Below are 27,933 nucleotides of genomic sequence, written 5' to 3' on the forward strand. Positions count from 1 at the left end.
GTAGAGCTTTTAGAGCTTTGCTTGTTTTCTCTCATGTGCTCTTATTTGACTGAAGATTTGGGAGAATTCATTTAACCTAACAGCAAAAAGAACTATAGTCTTTACCCATCCAGTTGCTTAGTTCTGGCCAGTTCATTATCCTAACTCTGCTTAGCAGTTTACCCTTTTTGGCTTTAAAAGATACAAGATTATAATAAACACTTTAAGAAAGAGAATTACAAGAAATGGAGGCCACAATAAGCTGATGAGACTAAATAAAGTGGAAGCAAGCTATGGAAAGCTTGACTAGGAAGGGTCTTTTATTACTGCCTCATAATCCAGCTATAGAAGCAACATAACCTGAATTTATATGGCATTTTATATGAAGTTCACAAACACTCCTTTGTATGCATTATCTGATTTCATCCTAAAATAACCACATGAGATGAATTAGGTAGTTTTTATTCATTTCATTTTGTAGGTGAAAAACCTTAGGCTCGAAATGGTTGGAGAAAGGAGCTAGCATCAAAGTGAGAGCACTTTCTACTATACCACACAGCCCCGGAAAGGTCAAAAACTGGAAGTTAATGTCATGTGCCAGTTTGTTTTTTTAATGATAGCTTTACTGAGATATAGTTCACGTACCGTAAAATTCACCCATCTAAAGTGTACAATTCAGTGGATTTTAGTTACTATATTCGGAGTTGTACAACCATCATCACTGTCTAATTCTAGAATGTTTTTATCACTCCAGAAAGAAACTCTGTACCCATTAGTAGTCCCTTCCTATTCTTCTCGGCCCTTAAGTCCCCAAAACTAATCTGCTTTCTGTCTCTGGATTTGCTTATTCTGGATATTTCATATAAATAGAATTGTAAAATATGTGGCCTTTTGTGACTGGCTTCTTTCACTTAGCATGTTTTCAAGGCTCATCCTTGTTGTAGCATGTATCAGTACTTCATTCCTTTTTATGGCTGAATAATATTCCATTGTACAGATATACCACATTTTGTTTTCTCTACTCGTCAGTTGATGGATATTTGGGTTGTTTCCACTTTTTTTTTTTTTAAAGATTTTATTTTATCCTTTTTCTCCCCAAAGCCCCCCGGTACATAGTTGTATATTCTTCGTTGTGGGTCCTTCTAGTTGTGGCATGTGGGACGCTGCATCAGTGTGGCTTGATGAACAGTGCCATGTCCGTGCCCAGGATTTGAACCAACAAAACACTGGGCTGCCTGCAGCAGAGTGCACAAACTTAACCACTCGGCCACGGGGCCAGCCCTGGTTGTTTCCACTTTTTGACTGTTATGAATAATTCTGCTATAAGCAGTGATGTGCAAGTTTTCATGTCACCATATGTTTTCATTTCTCTTGGGTATATACCTAGCCATGGAATTACTGGATCATTTGACTTTTTGAAGAACCACCAAGCTGTTTTCTACAGCAGCTACACTGTTTTATATTCCCACCAGCAATGTATGAAGGTCCCAATAGCTCCACATCCTACCGACTTGCTGTTGTCCACCTTTTTTATTATAGGCTATTTGTATATCTCTTTGGAGAAATGTCTCTTTATTTATTTATTTATTTTTGGTGAGGAAGATTGGCCCTGAGCTAACATCTGTGCCAATCTTCCTCTATTTTATATGTGGGACAACTGCCACAGCATGGCTCGATGAGCGATGCGTAGGTCCACACCAGGGATCCAAACTGGTGAAACCCAGGCCACCAAAGTGGAGCACACAAACTTAACTGCTATGCCACCGAGCCGGCCCCGAGAAATGTCTATTTAAATCCTTTGTCCATTTTTAAATTGAGTTATTTGTCTTTACTGTTGAGTTCTAAGTATGTATTCTGGATACTAGACCCTCATGAGATATATGATTTTTAAATATTTTCTCTTATTCTGTGGGTTTTCATTTCACCTTCTCAGTGGTATCCTTTGAAACACAAAAGTCTTTAATTTTGATGAAGTCAATTTACCTTTTTTTTTTTCCTTGTCACTTGTGCTTTTAGCCTGCTTTTCAGTTAACTTTATATCACATTGCTTTAACCTTATAATTCACATGAACTATAACTTCACTGTAAGGGTGATTCCCAAGTTCCTAGCTTTGTATAGTTCTAGAATTACAAAGCAGTAGAGCTGCAAGTTTTCCATGCTAACCTCCTGTTTTCTACTGAAGCAGAGACTGGTGTTCAGAAGGGTTGCAGAGACTTGCCCCAGATTGCATGATTAGTCATTGTCAGAATACTCCCTACCACCCAGGTCCTCCTGCAAGATAAAGACAGCCTTGTGTCTCCTTCAGTCTCGCACGTTAAGTTCTAAAGTTTTTTGTTTTTAAATCTGTATCCTGATTTTTTTCCTATTGTAATTTTTTCCTTGATTTTCTCCCATTTCAGGCTGGCATAGAAAATCGTCAGCTGGACACAGTAGATTTCTTTTTGAAGAGCAAGGAAAATCTTTTGAATCCATCCTCAAAATCTTCTGTAGCTGATCAGCTTGACCACTTTCCATCCCATTTGTATTTAAGAAGTAAGTAGAATAAAAATGTTTGTGTATTTATAATGTATGTATTGTTGTATTTATGATTTTTATCTTTTTAATCACTTTCAAATTATTGTTGTGTTTTCTGATGACTTATTTACTTGCCAAAACTCAGTCAGTCATGAGATTTTATATATTTTGTGGAAACTTGAGAGAGTTGTGAGAGCCTATAAATGTTCTCATTCTAAGTGTGGTGTTTATTGTTCATATCCTGTACTGTGCTTTGTATTTTTATATGCAAGGAGGAGATGATCTTTCAAATTTAAGAGATTTTTATTCAAAAGAGAATAAAAGAGAATGATTTTCATTCAAAATTGCCCACCCTTGAGACTTGTAGTGACAATGTGGCTGGCTGAGTTATGGATTGAGACTTGGTATAAGAATTTTCAGCCTGACTCTTCTGCTTTTTTGCTACATTACCAACACTTTTCAAGATTTTGGCTTTCCTTTTTAATAAACAGGAAACCTAGCTTTTATTTTTGGACCAGGTAGCCATACAAATCCTCTCCTCAAAGGGGTAGGGTAATAAAGTTTTTTCCCTGTACATACAGTTTTATAATTTTTTTTCACTTGATAATATAGACATCTTTCCTGTTAATAATAGATATACTTATTATTTATGATGGCATAGACTTTCATTATATGGACTGTAGCGTAATTTATTTATTATCAACAAAACTTCTATTAGACATGTAGACTGATTCCCATTTTGCTGTTACCGGCAGTGTGCTATAAATGCTGTGTGTGTGTATGTGTGTGTATAATTTCACATATGTACAATTATTTACTTGAGATAAACTTTTAGATGTGGAATTTCCACATCAAAGAGATACACAATTTATATTCTCAAATGCTTTGATAAATTCTCCTTCAGAAAGGTTTTGCCAATTTGTACTCTAGTTTTGTGGAGAAAATGACAACCTGCTTTTCCATCGATGTAGTGTTAGTTCTCACTGAGAATGATACCGAACCTCTTAATCTCAAATTCATGTGCCTGGTGTGCAATAAGCCAATCATTGAAACTCCAATCACTTATCTCTGGCCTATCAGCCTGGACTTGTAACCAGGGGGCTTATTCTGGGATTTTATCTAAGTGTTTTTCTACTTCTCCCAAGGTGTTGATGTAACCGCAGTGCAGAGAATTAACAACCACACATACCCTGTCTTGTTTGCCAGCAAGTAGTCAAGGGCCATATGATTATGCAAAACCACTCTAGCCAGAAGATCTAAAGCCCTTTGTTGGGCTGCGATAGCAAAAGCAGTTTCATTAGTTAGAATTCCTGAAGTTCGCACTAGTGAAGAACCCAATTCATTTTACTATCTGACTGATTGGTGTTGGCTGTCTTACCCCAGAACAGCAGCATAAGGTCTTTCAGTGGCTCACAAGACCAGTTTTTCCCTTTTCAGCTTCTGAGTGCTCTGGTTGTGGGGCAGTGAGCTTCACTCGTGTGTCAATGTATCCACTGCTTGATTCCAGCCAGTTTGACTGATGAATGGGCGCTTAGGAGGACTTCATAAGGACCAGTTCACTTGGGGACTAGTTGGTCCTCTGGTCAATGCTCCTTCCAAGACTTAAGGAGAACCTAGTCACCTGCCTTGTTGTGGTAGAGTGGAAAAGTCACAGGAATGGGGGCCTATGAGAGGCAAACTCGTGAACGGAAGTCAGAATTTCATTAAAAAATTTCAAATGCTGCCTGATTGCTGTTTCCCTCTGTTGTACACAATCTCCCCCTGTTGATGAAGCGGAGAATGGTCTCCCGTACATCATTTCAAAGGAACTCAATTGAAGCCTACTTACTGGGGCTACATGGATCCTCAGTAGGGCAGAGGGCATCTTGCTCAGGTTAAATTAGTTTCCCAACAAATTTTGACAACTGTCCTCCTTAAAGTGTGGCACATCTTTTCAGTCTTTCCTGTCAGCTGGGGCTGCCATAAGGCATGGAGTTTCCAAGTGATCCCCAAGGCTCTTGATACCTTCTGGGTTATCTGGGAGATGAATGTGGTTCTGTTGTCACTCTGGATTGACAGTGAGAGTCTGCACCTGGGAATGATCTCCTTTAGCAAAGCCTTGGTTTTGGCAGCCCTCCCAGTTCTGCAAGGGAAAGCTTCAGCCCGTCCCTATCCAGGACTTCTCAGGCATGTCAGATTGAGATCCATCATTGGGCTGCAACAGTAGCATCTGAAAGGTACAGGTATGCTCTGGTGGCACCTCTACTTCTAAGCGTCCGGGGGAAAAATGACTTGAGCCTTTAGCCTGGCAAGCAAATCTCGACCCAGAAGAGAAACAGGGCATTCAGGCATGTATAGGAAGCTGTGTCTCAGGTTTGTGTTTCCAAGGTGACAGTCCAAGGGTTGTAGGAAAAAAAAAAAAGAGGGAGGGGGCAGGTCATTGCCTCTCCTGACACCCTGGTAACAACTACAGTTTCCTTTGAGTTGGGGGATAAACGTGTGTTAACAACAGAGTAGGTAGCCCCCGTATCCATGAGAAAGTTACTTAACTTGTTCCCCACTGTCATTTGAATTTGGAGCTTCTGTGGGGATATAATGATAGGTTGCTCCAGTTTAAGCAGAGCCCCTGGACCTCTTCATTCTCCATCTCTATCTCCCCACTCTATTTCCACCATCTGGGTTGAGGGAGTCTTACCTTCTTTTGCCATCTTCTGCAACTTGGGATAATCCTTCTTCCAGTGTCCTTCTTTCTTGCAGAATGCGCACTGATCTTTCCCCAGGGGTGGGCATTCTTCTTTTCTTAATCCTTCCAGAATACAATCCCTGTAGTGTCCTAGGTGAGGCATTCCCCCCTCATTTGTATGCCAGTTTGGTTCAACTATGGGGATGGCCCTGGTAGAATCAGGCCAATTGTTCCTATCCTGGAGATAGAGCCAGTGGGCTTCCTCCAGTGCCTTTTCAGTAACCATACCATGTTCCTTGGCCATGAGTAAAATACTCATTGAGGCTTGGATGTCAGCCCAAGTGGGATGGTATGTTGAAAGATGGAGGAAAATAACTCAGTCATACAATTGGGGTCCTCCCTATAGGATGAATTATTATTCTTCCAGTTAAAAAAAACCAAAGTAGAAAAAGAGGACTGCACCCATATCATGCCTGCCAGTTGGCCATCAGCTTTCATCCCCTGATTGAGAACTGACAGAGTGGAAACTGCTGTGCTAGTGGAGCCCTTGCTCCCTGGCCAAATTGCATACCCTACCAGGGATAGGAAAGACAGACCATATCCTGGCTTCCCTCAACTACTGGGGATTGTTTGGCTCCTGTGCCCTGCTCCCCATATGGGGGGTGGGTTGGAGGTTGTCATGGGCGAGGGGTTCACCAGTTGTTGAGTGGAAACTGGTGGAGGGGGTGCCAGCTGAAAAGGAGGTGGCACAGGAGCTGGCAGGGGAGCTGGGGATGCTGTGGGAGGATTTAAAGCAGTGATCAAAATTTCATTACCCTCCATCATGCCCTTGGAGTCCAGCAGAACTGGTTGGGGCTTCTCAGCCCTTTGAACCATCAAATTACACCTCCTTTGTGTCAGCTCATTTTGGTGCAATGACATAAAAGCCTGCACATGTGGGATTTCCTCCCATTTCCCTTCTCTGTTACAGAATGACTCCAGTTGCAAGATGGTAACATGACTTACAGATCCATTAACAGGCCACTTTTCTCCAGAACCTAAGGAGTGTTGTGGCCAGGCAACATTACAAAGGAAAATCATCTTTTTACATTTCATATGCTCATAACTAAAGCAATCCAGTTTTGGAGTATGCATCCGAGGGAGCTTCATTCAGGGATCAAATTAGCGTTCCCTGTAGTTGACTCACACACAAGATGAACGTACCCACACAAAGACAAAATCCATCTCCTGCAGGACGAAAACAGATGATGAAGTCCAAGAATCCCCTAGATCTCTCCCAAATGAGGGTCCTCCTTTTTCAATCACACAAAATACAAGTGGAGAGACAGAGGATTCATGACCGTGTGTGTCATGGTGACTCACCTGGCAAATGCAAAACTGAAAGTAGACTGAGGTCTAGTGCACTTCCCCACTCCAGGTGAGCATTGCACTGATGGCAGCTGACGCCAGTGGGAAGCGGAGAGTGGCAGGGGAAGTCCGCAGGGCAAAGATGCCTGGGCAGCTGCTGGGGACCACCGACCACTGAAACTCTCACTGAGGCCATCCAGCCATGGGCACGAGACTCTTGGGTGGCTCACCAAAATTGATACCAAACCTCTTAATCTCAAGTTCATGTGCCCAATAGGTTCAAGAGAACCTGTTCTCCTGCCTTCTCATTTTGGCCAATTCAAATAAACCTTTCTCCATCTCCAAGTGCTGATGTCTCTGTGATTGGCTTATTGTGCTTCTGGCGCAGGAATTTGAGATTAAGGGATTACGTATCATGAATGTGGATTAGAAATTTGCTTTTTAAAAACGTTCTCTTTGGTGTTGAATGCACAGTTTGCTCTCCTCTCTATTGAATTGCTAACTCTTTTTATGCTCCATTTTTTTATTGAGGTCATAATAGTTATAACATTGTGAAATTTTGGTTGTACATTATTACTTATAAGTCACCATATATATGTGCCCCTTTACCCTTTATGCCCAACTACCAGCCCCCTTCCCCTCTGGTAACCACTTATCTGTTCTCTTTGTCCCTGTGTTTACGTTCCACATATGAGTGAAATCATGTGGTGTTTGTCTTTCTCTGTCTGGCTTATTTCACTTAACATAATACCTTCAAGGTCCATCCATGTTGTTGCAAAGAGGATGATTTTGTCTTTTTTTATGGCTGAGTAGTATTCCATTGTGTGTGTGTGTGTGTGTGTGTGTGTATACATCTTCTTTATCCAGTCATCTGTAGATGGGCACTTGGGTTGCTTCCATGTCTTGGCTGTTGTAAATAATGCTGCAATGAACATAGAAGTGTGTAAGTCCCTTTGAATTCTTGATTTCAAGTTCTTTGGATAAATACCCAGTAGAGGTATAGCTGGGCCATTTGGTTATTTCTATTTTTAAGTTTTTGAGAAATCTCCGCACTGTTTTCCATAGTGGGTGCACCAGTTTACATTCCCACCAGCAGCATATGAGGGCTTCCTTTTCTCCACATCCTCTCCAACTATAGCCATTCCAACAGGTGTAAGGTGTTATCTCATTGTAGTTTTGATTTCCATTTCCCCAGTGATTAGTGGTTTGGATGTCTTTTCATGTGTCTCTTGGCCCATCTGTATATCTTCTTTGGAGAAATGTCTGTTCATATCCTCTGCCCATTTTTTGTTTGGGTTGTGTTTTTGTTGTTGAGTTATATGAGTTCTTTATATATTTTGGAGATTAACTCCTTGTCAGATATATGATTTGCAAATATTTCCTCCCAATTGGTGAGTTGTCTTTTTGTTTTGTTCATAGTTTCCATTGCCTTACAGAAGCTGTTTAGTCTGATGAAGTCCCACTTGTTTATTTTTTCTTTTGTTTGTCTTGCCTGAGTAGACATGGTATTCAAAAAGATCCTTCTAAGACCAATGTCAAAGGACTGCCTAAATATTCTTCTAGGAGTTTTATGGTTTCACGTCTTACCTTCAGGTGTTTAATCCATTTTGAGTTACTTAATCCATTTTGAGTTAATTTTTGTGTATGGCGAAAGATTCTTGCATGTGGCTGTTCACTTTTCCCAGCACAATTTATTGAAGAGACTTTCCTTTCTCCATTGTGTGTTCTTAGCTCCTTTGCCAAAAATTAGCTGTCCATAGATGTGTGGTTTTATTTCTGGGCTTTCAATTCTGTTCCATTGATCTGTTTGTCTATTTTTGTACCAGTACTGTGCTGTTTTGATCACTATAGCTTTGTAGTATATTTTGAAGTCAGGAATTGTGATGCCTCCAGCTTTGTTGTTTTTTCTCAGGATTACTGTAGCTGTTTGGGATCTTTTGTTTCCCCATATGAATTCTAGGATTCTTTTTTCTATTTCTGTGAAGAATGTCATTGGGATTCTGATTGGGGATTGCATTGATTGTGTAGATTGCTTTAGGTAGTATGGATGTTTTAACTATGTTTATTCTTCCAATCCATGTGTATGGAATATCTTTCCATTTCTTTATGTCATCATCTATTTCTTTCAATAATGTCTTATAGTTTTCATTGTATAGGTCTTTTACCTCCTTGGTTAAATTTATTCCTAAATATTTTATTCTTTTTGTTGCAGTTGTAAGTGGGATTGTATTCTTGGGTTTTCTCTGTTAGTTCATCATTAGAGTATAGAAATGCACTGATTTTTGTAAGTTGATTTTGTACCCTGCACCTTTACTGTAGTTTTCTGATGGATTCTTTAGGATTTTCTGTATATAAAATCATGTTGTCTGCAAACATTAGAGTTCAGTGCCAATTTGGATACCTGTTATTTCTTTTTCTTGTCTAATTGCTCTGACCAAAACCTCCAGTACTATGTTGAATAAGAGTGCTGAGAGTGGGCACCCTTATCTTGTTCTCGGAGGGATGGCTTTCAGTTTTTCCCTGTTGAGTATGACGTTGGCTGTTGGTTTGTCATATGTGGCCTTTATTATGTTGAGATACTTTCCTTCTATACCCATTTTATTGAGAATTTTTAACATAAATGGATGTTGGATCTTGTCAAATACTTCCTCTGCGTCTATTGAGATGATCACGTGGTTTTTATTCCTCATTTTGTTAATGTGGTGTATCACACTGATTGATTTGCAGATATTGAACCATCCCTGTGTCCCTGGTATAAATCCCACTTGATCATGGCGTATGATCCTTTTAATGTATTGCTGTATTCAATTTGCCAATATTTCGTTGAGGAATTTTACCTCTATTTTCATCAGCAATATTGGCCTGTAATTTTTCTTCTTTGTGTTGTCCTTGTTTGGCTTTGGGATCAGGGTGATGCTGGCCTTATAGAATGTGTTAGGAACTGTTACATCTTCCTCAATTTGGGGGAATAGTTTGAGAAGGATGGGTATTAAATCTTCTTTGAATGTTTGGTAGAATTCTCCAGAGAAGCCATCTGGTTCTGGACTTTTATTTTTGGGAAGGTTTTTGATTACTGTTTCAGTCTCTTTACTTGTGATTGGTCTATTCAGATTCTTTATTTCTTCTTGATTCAGTTTTGGGAGGTTGTATGAGTCTGAGAATTTATCCATTTCTTGTAGATTGTCCAATTTGTGGGCATATAGTTTTTCATAGTATTCTCTTATAATCCTTTGAATTACTGTGGTATCCATTGTAATTTCTCCTCTTTCATTTCTAATTTTATTATTTTGAGCCTTGTCTCTTTTTTTCTTAGTGTTTTCTTGGTTTCTCTTTCATTTATTTCTACTCTGATTTTTATCAGAGCTGACTGATTTTATCCTTCTGCTGACTCTGGGCTTTTTTTGTTGTTCTTTTTCTAGTTCTGGTAGGTGTAGTATAAGATTGCTTATTTGAGATTTTTCTTGTTTGTTAAGGTGGGCCTGTATTGCTGTGAATTTCCCGTTTAGGACTGCTTTTGCTGCATCCCATATGAGTTGGTATGGTATATTTTCATTTTCATTTCTCTCCAGGTATTTTTTTATTTCTCCTTTAATTTCTTCAGTGATCCATTGGTTGTTCAGTAGCATGTTGTTTAGTCTCCACATATTTGTGACTTTCCCAGCTTTTTTCTTGTAGTTGATTTCTAGTTTCATAGCATTATGGTCAGAACAGATGCTTGATATGATTTCAGTCTTCTTAAATTTGTTGAGACTTGCCTTGTTTCCCAACATATGGTCTGTCTTTGAGAATGTTCCATGAGTACTTGAGAAGAATATGTATTCTGCTGTTTTTGGATGTATGTAACTATTAAGTCCATCTGGTCTAGTTTTTCACTTAATTCCATTGTTTCCTTGTTAGCTTTCTCTCTGGATGATTTATCCCTTGATGTAAGAGGGGTGTTAAGGTCCACTACTATTACTGTGTTGCTGTTACTATCTCTTTTTAGGTCTGTTATTAGTTGCTTTATGTACTTTGGTGCTCCTGTTTTGGGTGCATATATATATTTATAAGTGTTGTGTCCTCTTGGTGGAGTGTCCCTTTTATCATTATATACTGCCTCTCTTTAAGTCTCATTGCCTTTTTTATCTTGAAGTCTGCTTTGTCTGATATAAGTATAGCAACACCTGCTTTTTGTCTGTTGTTGTTGTTGTTGTTGTTGTTTTTTGCCTGTGGAAGATTAGCCCTGAGCTAACATCTGTGCCAGTCTTCCTCTACTTTATATGTGGGTTGCCGCCACAGCATGGCTGACGAGTGGTTTAGGTCCACATCCAGGATCTGAACCTGTGAACTTGAGCCGCTGAAGTGGAGTGCATCAAACTTAACTGCTATGCCACAGGGCTAGCCCCAACACCTGCTTTCTTTTGTGTGTCATTAGCTTGGAGTATTGTCTTCCATCCCTTCACTCAGAGCCTGTGTTTCTCTTTAAAGCTAAGATGTGTTTCCTGGAGGCAGCATATTGTTGGGTCTTGTTTTTTAATCCATCCCGCCACTCTGTGTCTTTTGATTGGTGAATTCTATCCATTTACATTTAGAGTGATTATTGATATATGAGAGCTTAATACTGCCATTTTATCACTTTTTTTCTGGTTGTTCTGTATTTTCCTTGTTTCTCACCTGTGTATTTCCAACTTCCAGTTCAGTTTGGTGTTTCTCTATGATGGTTTTCTCAGTTTTCTCTTTATTTATCATTTGTGTCTCTGTTCTAATTTTTTGTTTAATGGTTACCATCAGATTTGTATAAAAGATCTCGTAAATGAGATAGTCCATTTTCTGATAGCCTCTTATTTCCTTAGTCTAAGCAAGTTCCAGTCCTATCCTCTTCCCCATCTAACTTATTGTTGTCACAACTTATTCTGTTTTGTGTTGTGAGTTTGTGGTTAAAATGAAGTGATTATAGTTGTTTTTGATGTTATAATTGTTAGCTAACTTGTTCTGATAGACAGCTGCAATTTCCTGATTTTGTTTGCCTGTTTATCTCCTTGCTCAAGGCTATGTAAACCCTTTTTTTTTTTCAGGTATGAGGGCCTTCTCCAGCATTTCTCATAGGGGAGGGTCTTGTGGCAATGAACTGCCTCAGCTTTTGTTTATTTGGGAAAGTTTTTATTTCTCCATCATATCTGAAAGATATTTTTTCTGGATACAGTACTGTTGGCTGAAAGTTTTTGTCTTTCAGAATTTTGAATATATCATTCCCTTCTCTCCTAGTCTGTTAGGATTCTGCTCAGAAATCTGCTGAAAGCCTGATAGGGGTTCCTTTGTAGGTTATTTTCTTCTGCCTTGCTGCCCTTAATATTTTTTCTTTGTCATTGATTTTTGCCAATTTTACTAATATATGCCTTGGAGAAAAGGTCTTTTTACATTGATGTAACTAGGATTTCCATTGACTTCATTTACTTATAATTCCAGCTTCTTCCCCAGGTTTGGGAAGTTTTCAACTATTATTTCTTTGAACAAACTCTCTGCTCCTTTCTCCCACTCTTCTCCCTCTGGAATACCTATAATCCTTATGTTGCATTTCCTAATTGAGTTGGATATTTCTTGGAGAATTTCTTCATTTCTTTTTAGTCTTAGTTCTCTCTCCTCCTCCATCCGAGGCATTTCTGTATTTCTGTTGTCTAAATTGCTAATTCTGTCCTCCATAATATCAGCTCTGTTATTTAAGGACTCCAGATTTTTCTTCATCTCATCCATTGTGTTTTTCATCTCCAACATTTCTGATTGGTTTTTCTTTATCGTTTCAATCTCTTTTGTGAAGAATTCACTCTGTTCGTTAATTTTGTTCCTGATTTCTTTTTTGTTTCCTTTTTCTCCCCAAAGCCCCCCCAGTACATAGTTGTATATTCTTTGTGTGGGTCCTTCTAGTTGTGGCATGTAGGACACTGCCTCAGTGTGGTTTGATGAGCAGTGCCATGTCTGCACCCAGGATTCGAAGCAATGAAACACTGGGCCACCTGCAGCGGAGCACATGAACTTAACCACTCAGCCACAAGGCCAGCCCCTTGTTCCTGATTTCGTTGAACAGTGTATCTTTATTTTCTTGTAGCTCATTGAGTTTTTTTATGATAGCTATTTTGAATTTTCTGTCATTTAGATTGTAAATTTCTGTGCCTTCAGGGTTGATTTCTGGGTGCTTGTCATTTTCCTTCTGGTCTGGAATGTTAATATACCTCTTCATACTATTTGATAGGGTGGATTTGTGTCTTTGCATAGGGGGAGTATCTGGTTGCAGATTCCACCTGCTGCCTCTGGGATCGGGCAGGAGTTGTGTATTGTCAGCCTGCCACGATCCCTGGCAGCTGTGCCTGTCCTTTGGAAGCTATGCTGACAGGGTCCGTCTGTGTTTGCCTGCTGACTACTACTGCTTTACATATGTATGCACAGATGCTCTGGTGGGGGTCCCTTGCTCTGGCTGACCAGCTGAGCTGGTGCACCAGGCAGGGGGAGGGGTTCTTTGTTTCATGTGCACGATCCCAGGGGTACTCTAGCTCCACAATCGCTGTCTGCCCTCCTGGACTGCTCGACTTGGTGAAGATGCCTTTGCAATTGCTTAGCCTCTTCAGTGTGAAGCTTTCCCATGGGCTGGGAGGCAACTCCGAGAGAAGGCATTCCTGTGGAGGGCTGCCCTTTCACTCCTCTCCTTTCAGAGCTGCACATGGTCCCGTGACCTAGATGGCTCCCATTGTGGGAGGGAGAAGAGATCCCCTTACCTCTTTGCACTGCCTCCCAGGGGGTCCAGCGCCTCCACCTTCAGACGTATGGTTGCGTGGATCTCTTTGACATGTGTTGTGTTGTGTGAATGTCCTCTGTTGATTTATGTGTGTCCCTTTCGTTGTATCTTAGGGGAGAGTCTAAGGGAAGAGCTCATTCCACTGTGCTACTGATGTCAGTCCTTCAATTTTTTTTAATCTGCTTGAATTTATAGGAAAAGGCCTGGTTTGTGGTGTTGAGTGGGGCTCCATCAATGATTGTATGGTCAATGTTCACTTCTGCTGTTTGGTGGTCAGTGATCTCTCCTCACTCTACTGCTTTGCCCTAAAGGGAGGGGATGGGTCTGGAAATAAGAAGCATACGAATACCTTTACCTACGCTTTCAGGGGACAACCCATGTTTTCCGTCATCCTCAGTCACAGATGCAGTCCTGGAGTTGGGGCCAATAGTGAGATAAACAGGAGTCACTTCATTAGGGCCTGCAGCTGGCAAATGGAGGATTCACAGGCCCACACTCTTTCCTTTACCTGCATGTTTAAGAGAATGGTTTTGGAATTATACAGGCTTAAGTTCAAATTTTGGCTCTGCCACTTACTTTCCAAATTAACTCAGACAAGTTGTTTATCCTCTGAACCTCAGTTTTCTCCTCTATGGAAAGGGTGCTATACCACCTACCTCTCAGGTTGTTGAAAGGAATAAATTAGACAGCACTTGTAACACACCAAGTACAATACTTAAGATATAGTAGGTGATCAGCAAAGTGGTAGTTACTAGAAATACCAGTAAGTAATGACTGCTAGTAAGTAGAATCACTCAAGTTTGCAAGTAATAAGACTTCATAAAAGTTTGTGAACTTTTTGAAAATAAGATATTGGTCCTTGTTTTATGTTTAAGAATATTGCAACATGGTATTTTTTGATATGTTCATTTTATTGGGAGTATCCTGGTGTTCTTTATGTTAATTTCTTTGATTCTTTCTCAGATGTGGAAGAGCTGACACCAGCATTGGATTTACTTTGCTCAGCAATTAGAGAAAGTGATTCTGAAACCCAGAGCAAACACTTCTCAGAACAGTTGCTTAATCTTACACTGTCTTTCCTTAACAAACAAATAAAGGAGCTTTTTATTCACAATGAAGGTAAGAATAACAGCAAAGAGGGATGCATTTGTCCCATTCCTGTGTCAGGACAGAGATATAAGTGGTCCTATTTAATGAGAGAGCATAAGCTATTGGCGTGTCATTTGCTAAAGTTAGGTAAAGTCAGTGTGCAATTGAGTGGGTGAAATGGGTTCTAATACTGGGAAAGTTGGCAGAAAGGACTAATCATTGTGAAAAGAGTTGTATTAAAACACAGAGCTATTTGTAAATAGGAAAAAGCTAAGATTTTTTGTTTGAGATTTTGAAAATGCTGAATTTGAATTTTGGCATTTTCTAGAATTCTTTATGATTGTAACAACTCATTCTTTCTCTACATACACACACATATATTTTTATATATGTGTGTGTATATATATGAAATTGGCACGTTGGTGTTTTCCATAGAGCTAGATGAACATCTACAGAAGGGAGTGAACATTTTGACCAGCTACATTAATGAACTTCGAACCTTCATGATAAAGTTTCCTTGGAAGCTAACAGATGCCATAGATGAATATGATGCAAATGAAAATGTCCCCAAAGTAAAGGAGAGCCATATGTGGGAGAAACTCAGCGTTGAGGTAAATATGAGTAATTTTCACTTCTTTTCTTTGCTAAATTCGGGAGAGCTGACAAAACAATAGGAAAAACAGAATTTAGAATCTATACGCTTGTGATTCAGAATCTTTGGCAAGGATTTTAGGTTTTGTAGGTTTGGGGACCTCTCAGCATGACTTCAAATTTATGTCTGCAAGCTTTGCTTATTTAATTCAGAACACAGATAGGCTCCCTCTTAATGCCAGATCTGCCCACTTGGATCCAGTGACAAGCATCCAACCTCAAACTGTATGAAGTGGCACTCCCTTGGCAATACCCCCTCAATGGCTAGGGCCTGGCACTTTGTACTTATGCATTCTGCCTGACCTTTGAATAAATTGAATTGCTGCTGGTGATTCAATCTTAGGAGACTTTTATTTTATGACATTATTGCTTGGAACTATGTTCGATTTGAGTCCTATCTCAGATTCCAGTTAAGATATTTTGCCAGTTACATTTTCTGTGCTCATCTGCTTGCCTTTCTTGTTATAGTAGAAGTTAATACAACCAAACTGTGCCACCCTCTTTATGACTAGGGACTGGAAGAATCCCTCCACCCATGTGGAGAGTATTGGCATCTGAAAGACAAAGGCCAGAATAGCTTAACCCAGATGATCAGAATCAATAGAGAATGAAAGTAATATGGTGGAGATGCTGCCAGGCTCATAGTACTGCTGTTCTTGGGGTAGAGGGTTAGGGAAGTACCTGATATGACTGCATTTTTTTGTATTTCTTATTCATTCTCTAACCAAAAGTCTCTTGATTTTCCTTCTACTTTTTTTGGCTTCCCTTTTCCAGTCTCCTTCGCAGGTTTCACTTCCTGTTTCCCCCCTTTAATGTGCTCCAAGGCTCTATTCATGGCCTCTGCTCTTTTTGCTCAAAATCACTGATTTTTGATTTTTTAGGAAGTTACAGTCCACTTTGATGAAAGCTGTGGATTCTCTCTCCAAAAACATGCTTGTGAATGTGTGCGTGTGCACATACACACAATTTTGCACGTGAATTAATGGGGTTTACAGATCCCTCTAAAGCCCCAGGTTAAGAATGCCTCCTTTCTGTTCTCGCTCGAGTTTAGGTCTTTATTTCTTCTTACTTGGATTATTGCAGTAAATTTCTAATGCCTCACTATCTTGAACTTGAATCCCTTTCAGTCCCTTCTCCACATTGCTTCCTGAATATTCTCCCTAGAATAGATATCTGATTATGTCACCTCTTGCATTTAAGACCCTTCAGTGGATCCGCCTAAGTATCAGGGTAAAATCTATCTCACACACACAATGCCCTTCATGATGGAACCTCTGTTTTTCTTTCAAGTCTCATCTGCTACTCTCTCCAGATTATCTTCAGTTACACTGAGTAATTTGGAGTTCCCTGAAGACTTGATGCCATTTCTTGCCATTATGCCTCTGCACATAATGTTCTGTCTTGTTGGAACACTTGTCCTCTTTTCTCAATATATGTATGTAATACTTATTTGTCTTTAAAACTTTTTGCCTCATCAGTTATCTCCACTAGGAAACCTTTTCTTTTTGTCATCCATCTTACTTAGATGCTTCTCTTCTGGACCCTCCTCTCTAGCATCCTGGCTTACCTCTCTCATCACCCTTATCATAGAGTGCTATAATGAGTTCTTTATTTCTGTGTCTTCTACTCGTCTAAAAGCTCCTGGAGAGTGGGGTCTGTGTTGCATACTTCGTATCCCCTGTGAAAAGCCCCAAATCTAGTAGTAAATTTTCAGTGAAAGTCCCTTAGGAGGTGCTCAATAAATGTATAAGTTCCGTGTTGATAATCATAAAAGGAAATAAAAAGGAGCTTAAAAAGCAAATGTTTTTCTTACTTTTCCTAGGAAGTTATCACCAATGCCGTTTTAAACAACAAAATACCAGAGGCACAAACTTTCTTTAGGATTAACAGTCATTCTGCTCAAAGACTTGAGGAGCTGATTAGAATAGGCCTAGATTTGGTCTTTGACAGTTTGAAAAAGAATAATATAAAGGAAGCCTCCGAACTTTTGAAGAATATGGTGAGTGGCATAATCCATTTGTCTGATCTTAAAGTCCCTAAGGTACCAGAAGATCTCTATGTATTTAATGTAATTTCTGGTCGATATAAAAATTTATTTGTATTCATAGTTGTGTCACAAACTAAGAAATTTGTGTAGCTTTTATTAGGAAATAATGACAACATGAGAAATGTTCTTTGGCACTGAGTACTTTCTTGAATAGATTCTTGATTAGAGTTTCCATTATTTGCTGTCTGTTAGATTTGGCACTTTGGTTAGAAGGAGACAGTGTTTTGCACAGAAGTCTTCACACATGTCACAGCATGCACGGGAGCTCATTATTTGTTGGGGGAAATTCTGTATTTTTCCTGCAAGCACTTACATCTCCATTTGAACTTTCTAATGGATTATACTTTTGCTTCATGCTCTGTGGTTTTATTTCGTTTGAGAAGGGGATATCCTAGAGGCAGGGCTTCTGGACTAAGCTGAGAGCTGGCCCTAATCTGCAAGATTGGGGTCTTGCCCATGGTGACTTTCGGGAAGTGCAGAGGAGTGAAAGTATGCAAGGGTTGTTATTTGCATCAGCTTTTGTTTTCAAGTGAATCATCATAGCACATTCGTATAGTTTTGGTCCTATGGTAGCCTGGCATTATCTTAAATTGTTCTGTGTGCTGCCTTTTGTTTTGGCAAAATGTTTAAGGATTTTAGGGATAGGCAGTAAATATGTGTGATAAATGTAGAAAATGAATGTTCACAAGAACAAAAAAGGTGTGGGATTCTAATAGGATGTATGTCTATAAGAGAATGCCTCTGTATCCAACATATATTTATGTTCAGAATAGGTCCATCACAAAATGTAAGTTTAAAAAAATTTTGTGTGTTATTATAGGGCTTTGATGTAAAAGACCAGCTGCTCAAGATATGCTTCTATACGACTGATAAAAATATACGGGACTTTTTGGTAGGTAAAGCTGAGACTGTAGTTTATATTTTCTGATAAACCTTGGTGAAACTTGAAGGTAAATTATTTTATTATTCACCTAATATCCAGTAAGTAAAAGTACGACAACTCTTTTGTCTTTTTAAATGGCTCGTTTTGCATTTATAATGAAGGAAAATTTGTGTGACTATATATATTACCTCAAAAATTCAAAATACGATATTTAAATGGCATTTAATCTCATGACATTTGTTTTGCAGATGTACTTGATTTTTGTGAGGTCACTGCTTTAATTTAATTACTTTTTATTCAAGGTTGAAATTTTAAAAGAAAAAAATTATTTTTCTGAAAAAGAAAAAACAACTATAGACTTTGTGCATCGAGTTGAGAAGTTTTATTCAGGACATTTCCAAGAAAATGTGCAGATCCAGTCCTTTCCCAGGTAGTCTCATTAGCCCCCTTTTGATAATATGGGAAGAACATTGTGGACAGTGTTTAGTCTATAACTGTTAGTGAGCATGGAGTTCTTATATGGAACTGAGCTTACATTCCCTATAAAATAAAACTTACGTCATCCAGAAGGGACTCGTCCCTTTTCTGTCATTTCAATATTTGCATGATCAGATATATATTTTTAAGATAAGAAATACAAAATTAAGAATATTGAATTGTATGTTTTCCAAAAGAATAGAAGTTCTTGAGCTGATAAAAAGAAATGATGCTTTTTTCCTCCAAAATTAGAAAAAAAAAATTTATGTCACTGTTTCAGATATTGGATAAAGGAAGAAGATTTTTTCAAGCACAAATCTGTTTTGGACTCATTCCTGAAACATGATCATAAAGATAAATTTAACAGACAGGATCATAGAATTGTGTTAAATTGGGCCCAGTGGTGGAATCGAATAACACAAGAATCCATCCTTCTCCCCAGGATAAGTCCAGAAGGCAAGTGTGAGAGCCTGAAATCTCAGCATATTGAGTGAGGATTAAATTAAGTATTGGTATTTGAATATTTTGGAGTGTCTCCATTTTAGCATTCCTTTTGGGGGAAAAATAGTTAGTCGCTTTAAAATGCAGGTCGTTGAATTAAGACCCCTTTCTTATCTCAAGGTTTTTGTAAGTGATTTATAATATGATAGTGAAAGAGAGAAGTCATGGTTCAATGAATTGAGATTTCAAGACTGAGAGTTCTCATCCCAGCCTCAAAGTGACATTCTTTGTTTATCCAAATAGTCTTTGAGTTTCCTCTTGGTTAACTGAGGGCCTGTATCACATCAGGGCTCTGGGGAGTACCTAACAACGGTAGACAGTGGTAATTAACAGGGTGTCAAATTCATGTTTACTATTACAACCAAAGGTTTTATTTATATTAAGGAAAAGAGAAAAAGAGCTGAAAGATAAATGAAACACCCAGCTAATTCCCAAGTTTTGTTTAATCACTGCAGTAATGAGAATCTCATCCTCCAGATGAAGCGTTGATTGTAAAATGAACGACAACACAAAAGAGGAAAATAGTAAAAGAAGTGGAGGCCCTGAATAATTCATATAGTATATAAATATTTATCTTATTCACTCAGCTAATTAGTGTTAAGTTTTGTGTCAATAATCATAATTCATTGCTGTTAAAATGTATTTGTTCTTAATATAGAATACAAATCATGTTCTCCTGAAGCCCTCTGGAGGTACCTCACAGCTCGCCATGATTGGTTAAACATTGTCACGTGGATTGGAGAATTTCAGACCCAGAGTAGTGATTCTTCACTTCAGCAGCACAAGTGGCCCCCTCTGACTGTTGATGTTATTGACCACAACACTTGCTGCAGCAACTACATGAGGAATGAAATTTTAGATAAGTTGGCCAGGTATTGTAACTGTGGGGATGAATTAAAGGAAGAGCAATAAAAAATAATGGTGTGATTTTTCCTTTAAAATGCAGTAAATCCAATGCAATGTTGTTTCATAGTATTTTAAAACTGAAAGGACATTATCTTATATTGAGGTTTTAAAATCATATGCACTCAACATCGTATGGTAGTGAATAGGCTCTCAAATTCTAGATGTAGGTTCCTCCCGAAACGTTATGTGTGCTTTGGTGTAGAAATGGTAAGCTGTCAGTGGGGCTGCAAGGACCAAGTGGCAAGAGCTGAAATGAGGATACCTTAGTATCCTGTAGTGTCTCCCACTCTTCCCAGTACTATCTCTGCACCCATATGCTGTGTATGGTCTTGAACTAAAGAGGACTGCTCAGTTAAGAAATTAGTGAGGGGAAGTGGCTCTTGAAGTGATAAGTGAAGATTTTAAACTTTTAATTCATTTCTAAAAATAATTCTGTTAGATCAGACCATGAATTTGCCATTTCTGTGGGTCAAATATGGGTGAATATTGGCAATTTCATACGGCTCAACCTAATCATTAATCTTTCTAAGCTATCAAAATAATATAAGGAGAATTAATAACTTGTATGTTAATTTTTAAGTTTCTTAAACTTATTTCCTATGTATTATTTTATTTTATATTTATACTTATTGGGGCAGTATAGCTGTATTGTCCGACTCAACTTAAAGATGTAGAGAGTGAGATTCAGAGAAGTTAAGAGCTTTGCCCGACCCGATCGATTACTTACCGACTCCAATCCTTTTACCCCTGACTTTCTAGTCACTGTTTTTCCCATTGCACTGAATTCTCTTCTTCTTTTTTGCTAAAAATAAAATTTTGTATAACTTGTATGCTTATCAAATATTTTGATTAATGTTTGATTATTTAAAAAGCTAATATATGTATGATTTAACATGATTATGACATTAATGAGATCTACATTGACAGAGTAAAGGGAAAAAATTATACCAGCCTTATAGACATAGAAAAGCATTTGATAAAATTCAACATCTGATAAAGTTCAACATCTATTTATAATAAAAACTATTAGCAAACTAAGAATAGATGAAAAGTCCCTTAACTTTAAAGGGGTGTCTAAAAAAAATCTTCTAGCTAATGTTATACTTAATCACAAGCATTCTCTTTAGATTTGGAACAAGACAAGCCTGCTATCAATTCTTCCCAAATTTATCTTTAGATATATTGCAATCTCAATAAAAATTCCAGCAGCTTTTCTTGTGTATTTTGACAAGCTGATTATAAATATTTATATGGAAATGCAGAGGGTCAAGAATAGCCCTGAAAAAGAAGAACTTGCCCTACTAGATATCAAAACTTATTTGAAAGCTATAGCAATTAAGACAGTGGGAGTATTGGTGCAGGAATAGACAAAGACCAATAGAACAAAATAGTGAGCATAGAAACAGACTTATACATATGCTCACTTTATATATGACAAAGGTGGCACTGCAGAACAATGGGGAAAGAGCAGTCTTTTTGAGAAATGGGGCTGAGATAACAGGATAGCTATATTGGGGAAAATTAAATTTGGACCCTCTGCCTTATATCATGCATAAAATCAACTCTGGGCGGATTTTAAAACCTAAATGTCAAATGTAAAACTGTAAAGCTTTTAGAAGATAAAGAAGAATATCCTCATAACCCCAGAGTATGCTTTCTAAAATGCCTGAAGAGGCAAAGTAAGAGAACAGTTGCTGAGAGTGAGAGAGCCATCTGGCAGGAGTTATGTCCCTTAGTGGAGAATGTCAGCCAACCTGCAGTCACCCAGGACAGAGAGAGCCAGGGTATCCCCATACTCCCTTTTTCCTGGCTCTGATCTCCTGATGGGGATCTCCCATTGGACAGACCAAAACAGAAGCCTGAGGGCACTGGAGTCTTCTGCCCCAACCCTGTACAGGTGAGCCTCCAGGGACAGAGTCGGAGAAGAGTAGAGCTTCGATCTGGAGGGGAAAGATACCAGCACACACAGGCATCTCACAAAAGGAGAAGCCTATAAACATATGAAAAGATGCTCTTCCTCATTTGTAGTCATGGAAATGTAAATTTATTTTACATTTTGGTAAAATTACCTTACCAAAAAAAAATCTAGGAACAACTGCAAAGGTAGGGTGGAAAAATAAAATATAGGATAATCATATAATGGAATACTATATAACAATGAAAATTAATAAACAGTAGCCACAGGTACCAACATGGATAAATTGCACAATGTTGGGTAGAAGAAACAGGACAAAACAATAAATCCAGAATGTTCCATTTATGCATAAAGTTTAAAATAGGCAAAACCAAACCATATATTATTTGAGGTTACATATATGGGTGGTAAAACTATGAATAAAAGTAAAGGAATGGTAATAGTAAAAGTCAGGATAGTAGTTACCTCTGTGGGTAGCGAAGGACCTGCAATGGGAGGGGAATACACCAAGGGCTTCCAGGTGTAATCTTGTATAATCTGGGTGATGGTTACATGGTGTTTCCTTAAACTCCGCATAATATATTTTTTATACTCCTTTGTATGGTATGTATGATGTATTTGAGTAAATTTGTAAAAAGTAATATTTAAATGCAAATTTCTATTGTTAGTAGTTGGTCTATTTAAATTATTCTGCTTTACTTTCTTAATGATTTTGTTTGGCTGTTTTGGTGAATTTCTCAGTGCTTAGAGCATCTAGCTTCAAGAGCTAACCACTGTTGCCACACTGGGTTGTCTAGTTCCAATCAAAAACAAAAAAATGGAGATAGCTTACTTAAGGTTTCTGAAAAATTTAAGATAACTTGAGACTGTCATGACTACCTTTAAGTACTACAGTGGTGCAGAAACTTTTATTGGAAGCTAGCAAAATTTGTGTCTCAGAACATATTTATAGAGTAAGAATCAGCAGTCTTAATTTGTCAATACTTATTTTTAAGTAGTTGAGACTTAAACAATGGAAGTGATTTGGTCTGCTCTTAATCTAGCAACTTTTTAACTTGCCATCTCTTAATCCTGCCTGATAGGAATGGGATTTTTCTTAGATCTGAACTAGAAGACTTTGAACTCTTCCTCTTAAGACTGAACCGTATTGGGGGTGTGATGCAAGATACCCTCCCTGTTCAAAACTACAGGTCCAAAGAAGGTTGGGACTTCCATTCTCACTTCATTCTCTATTGTTTGGAACGCAGTCTGCAGTATCTTCTTTATGTCTATCTAGACTGTTACAAGTGAGTACTGAGAATTGATTTGTCCTTGAGCAGGTCTTCAGGTTTCCTCTTTCCATACTACTTATGAACTCGACTTTTAGGAATATATTAAGCGTTGACATGAGAAATATTAAAAAATGAAAAATGAATATGAAAAAATGAAAAAAAACCCTTTTCTTTTTGAAGTAGTTCCCCCACTCCAATACTTGGCACAATCTTTTAATTCAATGCTTCATTCAACTGAATGCTTATCATGTATTTTTTGGTGATGTTAATTCTGTAACATCTCTCTTAACCTTTTTAAATAATTGGAGATTAGAATAAAATGAAAGAAATGCTTTAAAAGTTTAAAAGAGAGGAAGATTCTAAAGGTTCACTTGGAGTTCTTTGATACTTTCATTATCAGGCAAGTGCTGAACAACTTTGAATTCATGGCTACTGCAAGTGTTGTTAGATATGCTCTAAAACTTGTATTTAGATAGATAGATAGATAGATAGATAGATGATAGATAGATAGATAGATAGATAGATAGATAGATAGATAGATAGACTGCTATCAATATATACCTACCTAAGATCAACCTGCAGAATCATATCTGTGGCTAGTGTTAATTGCTATTGGGTCAGTAGTAACAACAATAGCAGTAGTAGTCTCTCATGTATGAGTGCTTAGAATGTTCTTGGCACTAGGCTGAGTGCTTTACATGCATCCTCTCATTTAATCTTCACAAAAACCCTATGAGGTGGTTACTCCCTTCTCCATTTCACAGATGAGGAAGCTGAAGCTTCAAGAGACACCGAGTGCCTTACTTAAGGCACACAGCTGGGAAATGGCAGAGTTGGATTTAATTCTACTGTTGTTTGATTCTAGAGCCCATATTCATGTACTAATGAGAACATCTTTATTTTATTTTGTGTAGTAGAGACTAGGAATTCAAGCAGAGGGTGTATTTCTGGTTCATATCACTGAGGCTTACTTAGACACAGAAATATCTTCGCCAGAGCTGCTGGCAAGAAAAGATTTAAAAGCCACATTTTCAGAGGACCTATTCTGAGCCTTAACTCCTCAGTCCTACCTTCTCTGTAGTTGTGTAAAGATTTTTAAAAACCTCTTATGTTTGAAAACACTAAAGAGTTTTTATTGTAAAAACTGATAAAATACAAAGTATCTTAAAGTGCAAGGTATCTGTTATTACAGAGTTTGTAAAATTTAAACATGGTAGTAAACACATTTTAAAGAATATTGTCTCTTTCCCTAAAATTTTCTCTATTTCCTGGTCATAAGGAATATGTAACACACAACAACGAGAGTATATTATGTTATATTTACCTTTTAATTCCAAGGTTCTTTTTTTTATGCTAGCTATTGCTTGAGCAAATGTGGTTGTAACTGTCTTACCCTGTATGTTAATCAGAGTTTTGGTTTTTTTTTAATTTACTATATATAGACTTAGTCCTCCTAATTGTCCTTTTTTGGAAAGAAAAGAATTACATGAAGCTCACCCGTGGTTTGAATTTTTAGTTCAGTGTCGACAAGTTTCCAGTAATTTAACAGGTATGGGTATACTGTATTAAATACATAAATTTTCTTTCGGTAAATAATTGTCTGTTGAATAGCATTCACCTTGTAAACTCTTTAAATAGATCATTTTGCTGTGGACAAATATCTGAGCGTAATCTAGGCTCAAGCTTTATTTAAGAAGCAGAAGACCAAAAACGTTAGTCTCTTGCAAGCCAAGAAAAGCCAAACTTGGAGCAGACAGCGTGTGTTATGTTTCCATTCCCCCTCAGCCTTGTGCTCTCTTCTCTTTGGATTTGTCTCATCAAACCAGTTTGTCACAAGCTGAATTTCTTCTCTCTGGTGGATTAACACTCTTTTCCCAGGAAGAAGTGGTATGTCTTCCAGGTGCTCGCCCCGAATCTTTTAGTAAGGGGCTCCAGATGGAGTGAAAAGAAATCCACAGTATGTGTAGGATAGTCATGTCTTCTGTAGCAGAGCCACTGACAGAGAGCTTTGCTCTGGTTATAATCAGATAGAAAAGCCCTGTGACCCCTGAGGACCGAGCTGGTGTTATTCCAGAGTTTTGGAAAAGGGGACAGGCCAAGCTACTACACAGGCAAGGAAGGTCAACAGCCAGTCTTTCACTTTTATGTAATGCCCAGTTTCTTTCCAAATGAAGAATTTTTCATAATATGGGTTGGGTGTTTTGTTTTGTTTTGTTTGTTTTTTTGTTGCTGATTATAAAGTAATATAAGTTCATTGTAAAAGCAATTGGAAGCCACAGACAACTAATCAAGAAGGTAACACCTCCATAGGTGGATAGCCTAGGTAGGTAGGAAGATAACTATCATAGGTAACTCTTGATATATTGTAATGTATTTTGTTCTGGTTATTTTCTCTATACTATTTTTTTTTTTTTTACCTAGTTTATATAGTATTTCATCCAACAAAATTTATTGATCTCCTACTTTGTGACAGTCTCTAAGTGCCAGGGCTACAACCATCTATGTGTTTGTATACTATTTTTTTCATATAGTAATTATAAGAATTTTCCTGTGTTCTTAGAGACAAGGACTAGTTTGTGTCTACATAATATTTCATTGTATGAATGTACTGTAATTTACTGTTCTCTCAGTTTTGACATTGAGGCTGTTTTCACTTTTTTTCTATTATAAATAATAGTCTTGAATATATTTGAACATGAAATTTTTGTCATTCTTTCAGATTATTTCCTTAGTACGGATAGGTTCCTGGATATAAAATTACTGGGTTAAAGGTTGTATGCATTTTGAAGGTTCTTGCTATAAGCCAGATTGCTTTCGAGGGCGGATCGTACCATTTTATCCATTAGTCCCAGCTTCTGTATACCCTGACCAGCTCTATGCTTGAGGATGATTATTTTTTTAAATCATTGCTGATTTGATAGGTGATATATAGTATCTTATTATTATTTTAATTTACATTTATTTATTGCTAGTGAATTAATATTTTTTATGAGTCAGACATTTATATGTCCTCCTTTGTGAAATGGTTATTTCTTTTGTCTATTTATCTATTAGAGTCAGTATTTTGGGCATTGATTTGTATGCACTCTTTGTTGAAGATGTTAATCCTTATGTTGTCATCTGTTGTTAATTTTTCCCCCTAGTTCGTTACTACCTTTCAATTTTCTTTGTTTGAATAGAAGTTTTTATTTTTATGTAGACAAATCTTTCACTTTTTCCCTTTGAGATATTTTCCCATTGCTTTTAAACTTAGAAAGTCCCGGGGCTGGCCCTGTGGCTGAGTGGTTAAGCTCGCGTGCTTCACTTAGCAGCCCGGTGTTCGCAGGTTCATATCCCAGACGCAGACCTACACACCACTCATCAAGCCATGCTGTGGTGGTGTCCCACATAGAAGAGCTATAAGGATTTACAACTAGGATACACAACTATATACTGGGGCTTTGGGGAGAAAAGAAAAAAAATGAAAGTCCTTCTTACTCTGGATAGAGTTAAAAATTAACGTTCTTTCTCAGAATTATATAATTCTTAATTTAGTATTTCTCTCTCTTGAGGAGAAAAATATACTCTTTTATTTTCTAGATCCCAAATTAATCTTCCAGGCTAGCCTTGCAAATGCTCAGATTCTGATTCCCAGCAACCAGGCCAGTGTGAGCAGTATGCTATTGGAAGGACATACCCTCCTGGCCCTTGCTACCACAATGTATGCTCCTGGGGGTGTCAGCCAGGTACGGACAGCACTTTTACCTATTATGGGGAGATAGGACTGATTTTAAAATTAGCAGAAATATCTATGTATTTTCTGGATCTCAGTTGATATTACAATATAATTTGCAAGATTTTCATTAGATTAAAGAGCATAAAACAAGGGTGAATTTTTAAATTTTATATCCTCTTAAATTGAAAGGGAACTAATATATTGTATGGAGGTTTTTTTCCCTTTGTTTTGTAATACTCCACGTTTGTTTTCAGGATAGAATCAGGATCTGATTGCTCCTGGGAGTAAATATACTTTAGATATGTGACTTGGAAACTAGACTTACTATTTGTCCTCTTAGAGGGATAAAAAGGAATTCATAATTTTTAGCTACTCATAAGCTTTTTTTGAGGGAACCAGTAGAAATTTGGCTGTGTCTGCTTTTTTGCAAGTATAACGTGCCTGGTTAGAACTTAAGAATGCCGTTAAACATCTAATCTTCAAAAGTTTCTTACTGATGCTAACTTAATTTAATACCACCTGTTTTAGATTGTTGCAATATATCTTAACTGATATGGCTATTTATTCCTCTGTTTTTAATCACCTGTCAGAAATTAGTCATAGAATAATTTTATAGCTGAGGGGGAAGGACCTAGGAGTCATCTAGTCTAGTAATTTTCTTCCTTTAAAATATTTATTTAATATCTAATCAAATAGTTACTATTTTAATATTTTAAATATTGTAGTACCAGAACCTTTTTTTCAAACAACTTTTCCACATAGTCTGAAAACCACTGATCTAGCTAAACTTCCTGATTTTGTGGATGAGAAAACTGAGGCCTGATCTTAAAATCTATCCTAAGGTAAACACAGCTAGTTTGTTGTAGAACCAGAACTGGAATTATTGGCTTCTGAGTCCTTCTCTAATGCTATTTCCACTACCATATACTCTCTCAAGCTAATCTTGTTTCGCAGGGTTCTTGTGAAAAAAGGCCTTGAATTTGGAGAAGAGAAAAACATTACACTGTGTTATCTGTCTTTTTATTTAGGTTGTTCAGAATGAAGAAAATGAGAACTGTTTGAAGAAAGTAGACCCCCAGCTACTGAAGATGGCATTAACTCCTTACCCCAAGCTTAAAACTGCTCTCTTCCCACAGTACACTGCCCCTAGTGTCCTGCCACCCGACATTACACTCTACCACCTTCTTCAGGTACAGTATTTTGGTGGCC

The 27,933-nt window shown here is 37.8% G+C and overlaps 1 protein-coding gene across 6 annotated transcripts in view; it reads left to right on the plus strand.

The window, feature by feature from the left end:
* SPG11 (SPG11 vesicle trafficking associated, spatacsin) overlaps positions 1–27,933 on the plus strand; it is a 75,776-nt gene that overhangs the window by 11,877 nt on the left and 35,966 nt on the right. For all 6 annotated transcript variants that reach the window (XR_011501646.1, XR_006523363.2, XR_011501647.1 and 3 more), the window contains exons 8-19: positions 2,380–2,512; positions 14,233–14,388; positions 14,794–14,969; positions 16,832–17,008; positions 17,877–17,948; positions 18,242–18,369; positions 18,697–18,872; positions 19,576–19,789; positions 22,821–23,024; positions 24,452–24,558; positions 26,589–26,734; positions 27,753–27,914. Coding sequence is in view for 2 of the 6 variants with exons in the window: in XM_044764990.2 (XP_044620925.2) it covers positions 2,380–2,512; positions 14,233–14,388; positions 14,794–14,969; positions 16,832–17,008; positions 17,877–17,948; positions 18,242–18,369; positions 18,697–18,872; positions 19,576–19,789; positions 22,821–23,024; positions 24,452–24,558; positions 26,589–26,734; positions 27,753–27,914 (1,851 nt within the window). In the remaining 4 variants the exon portion in view is untranslated. The remainder of the gene's footprint in view (positions 1–2,379; positions 2,513–14,232; positions 14,389–14,793; positions 14,970–16,831; positions 17,009–17,876; positions 17,949–18,241; positions 18,370–18,696; positions 18,873–19,575; positions 19,790–22,820; positions 23,025–24,451; positions 24,559–26,588; positions 26,735–27,752; positions 27,915–27,933) is intronic.

Source organism: Equus asinus, chromosome 2 (assembly GCF_041296235.1).
Source record: "Equus asinus isolate D_3611 breed Donkey chromosome 2, EquAss-T2T_v2, whole genome shotgun sequence".
NCBI lineage: Eukaryota > Metazoa > Chordata > Mammalia > Perissodactyla > Equidae > Equus > Equus asinus.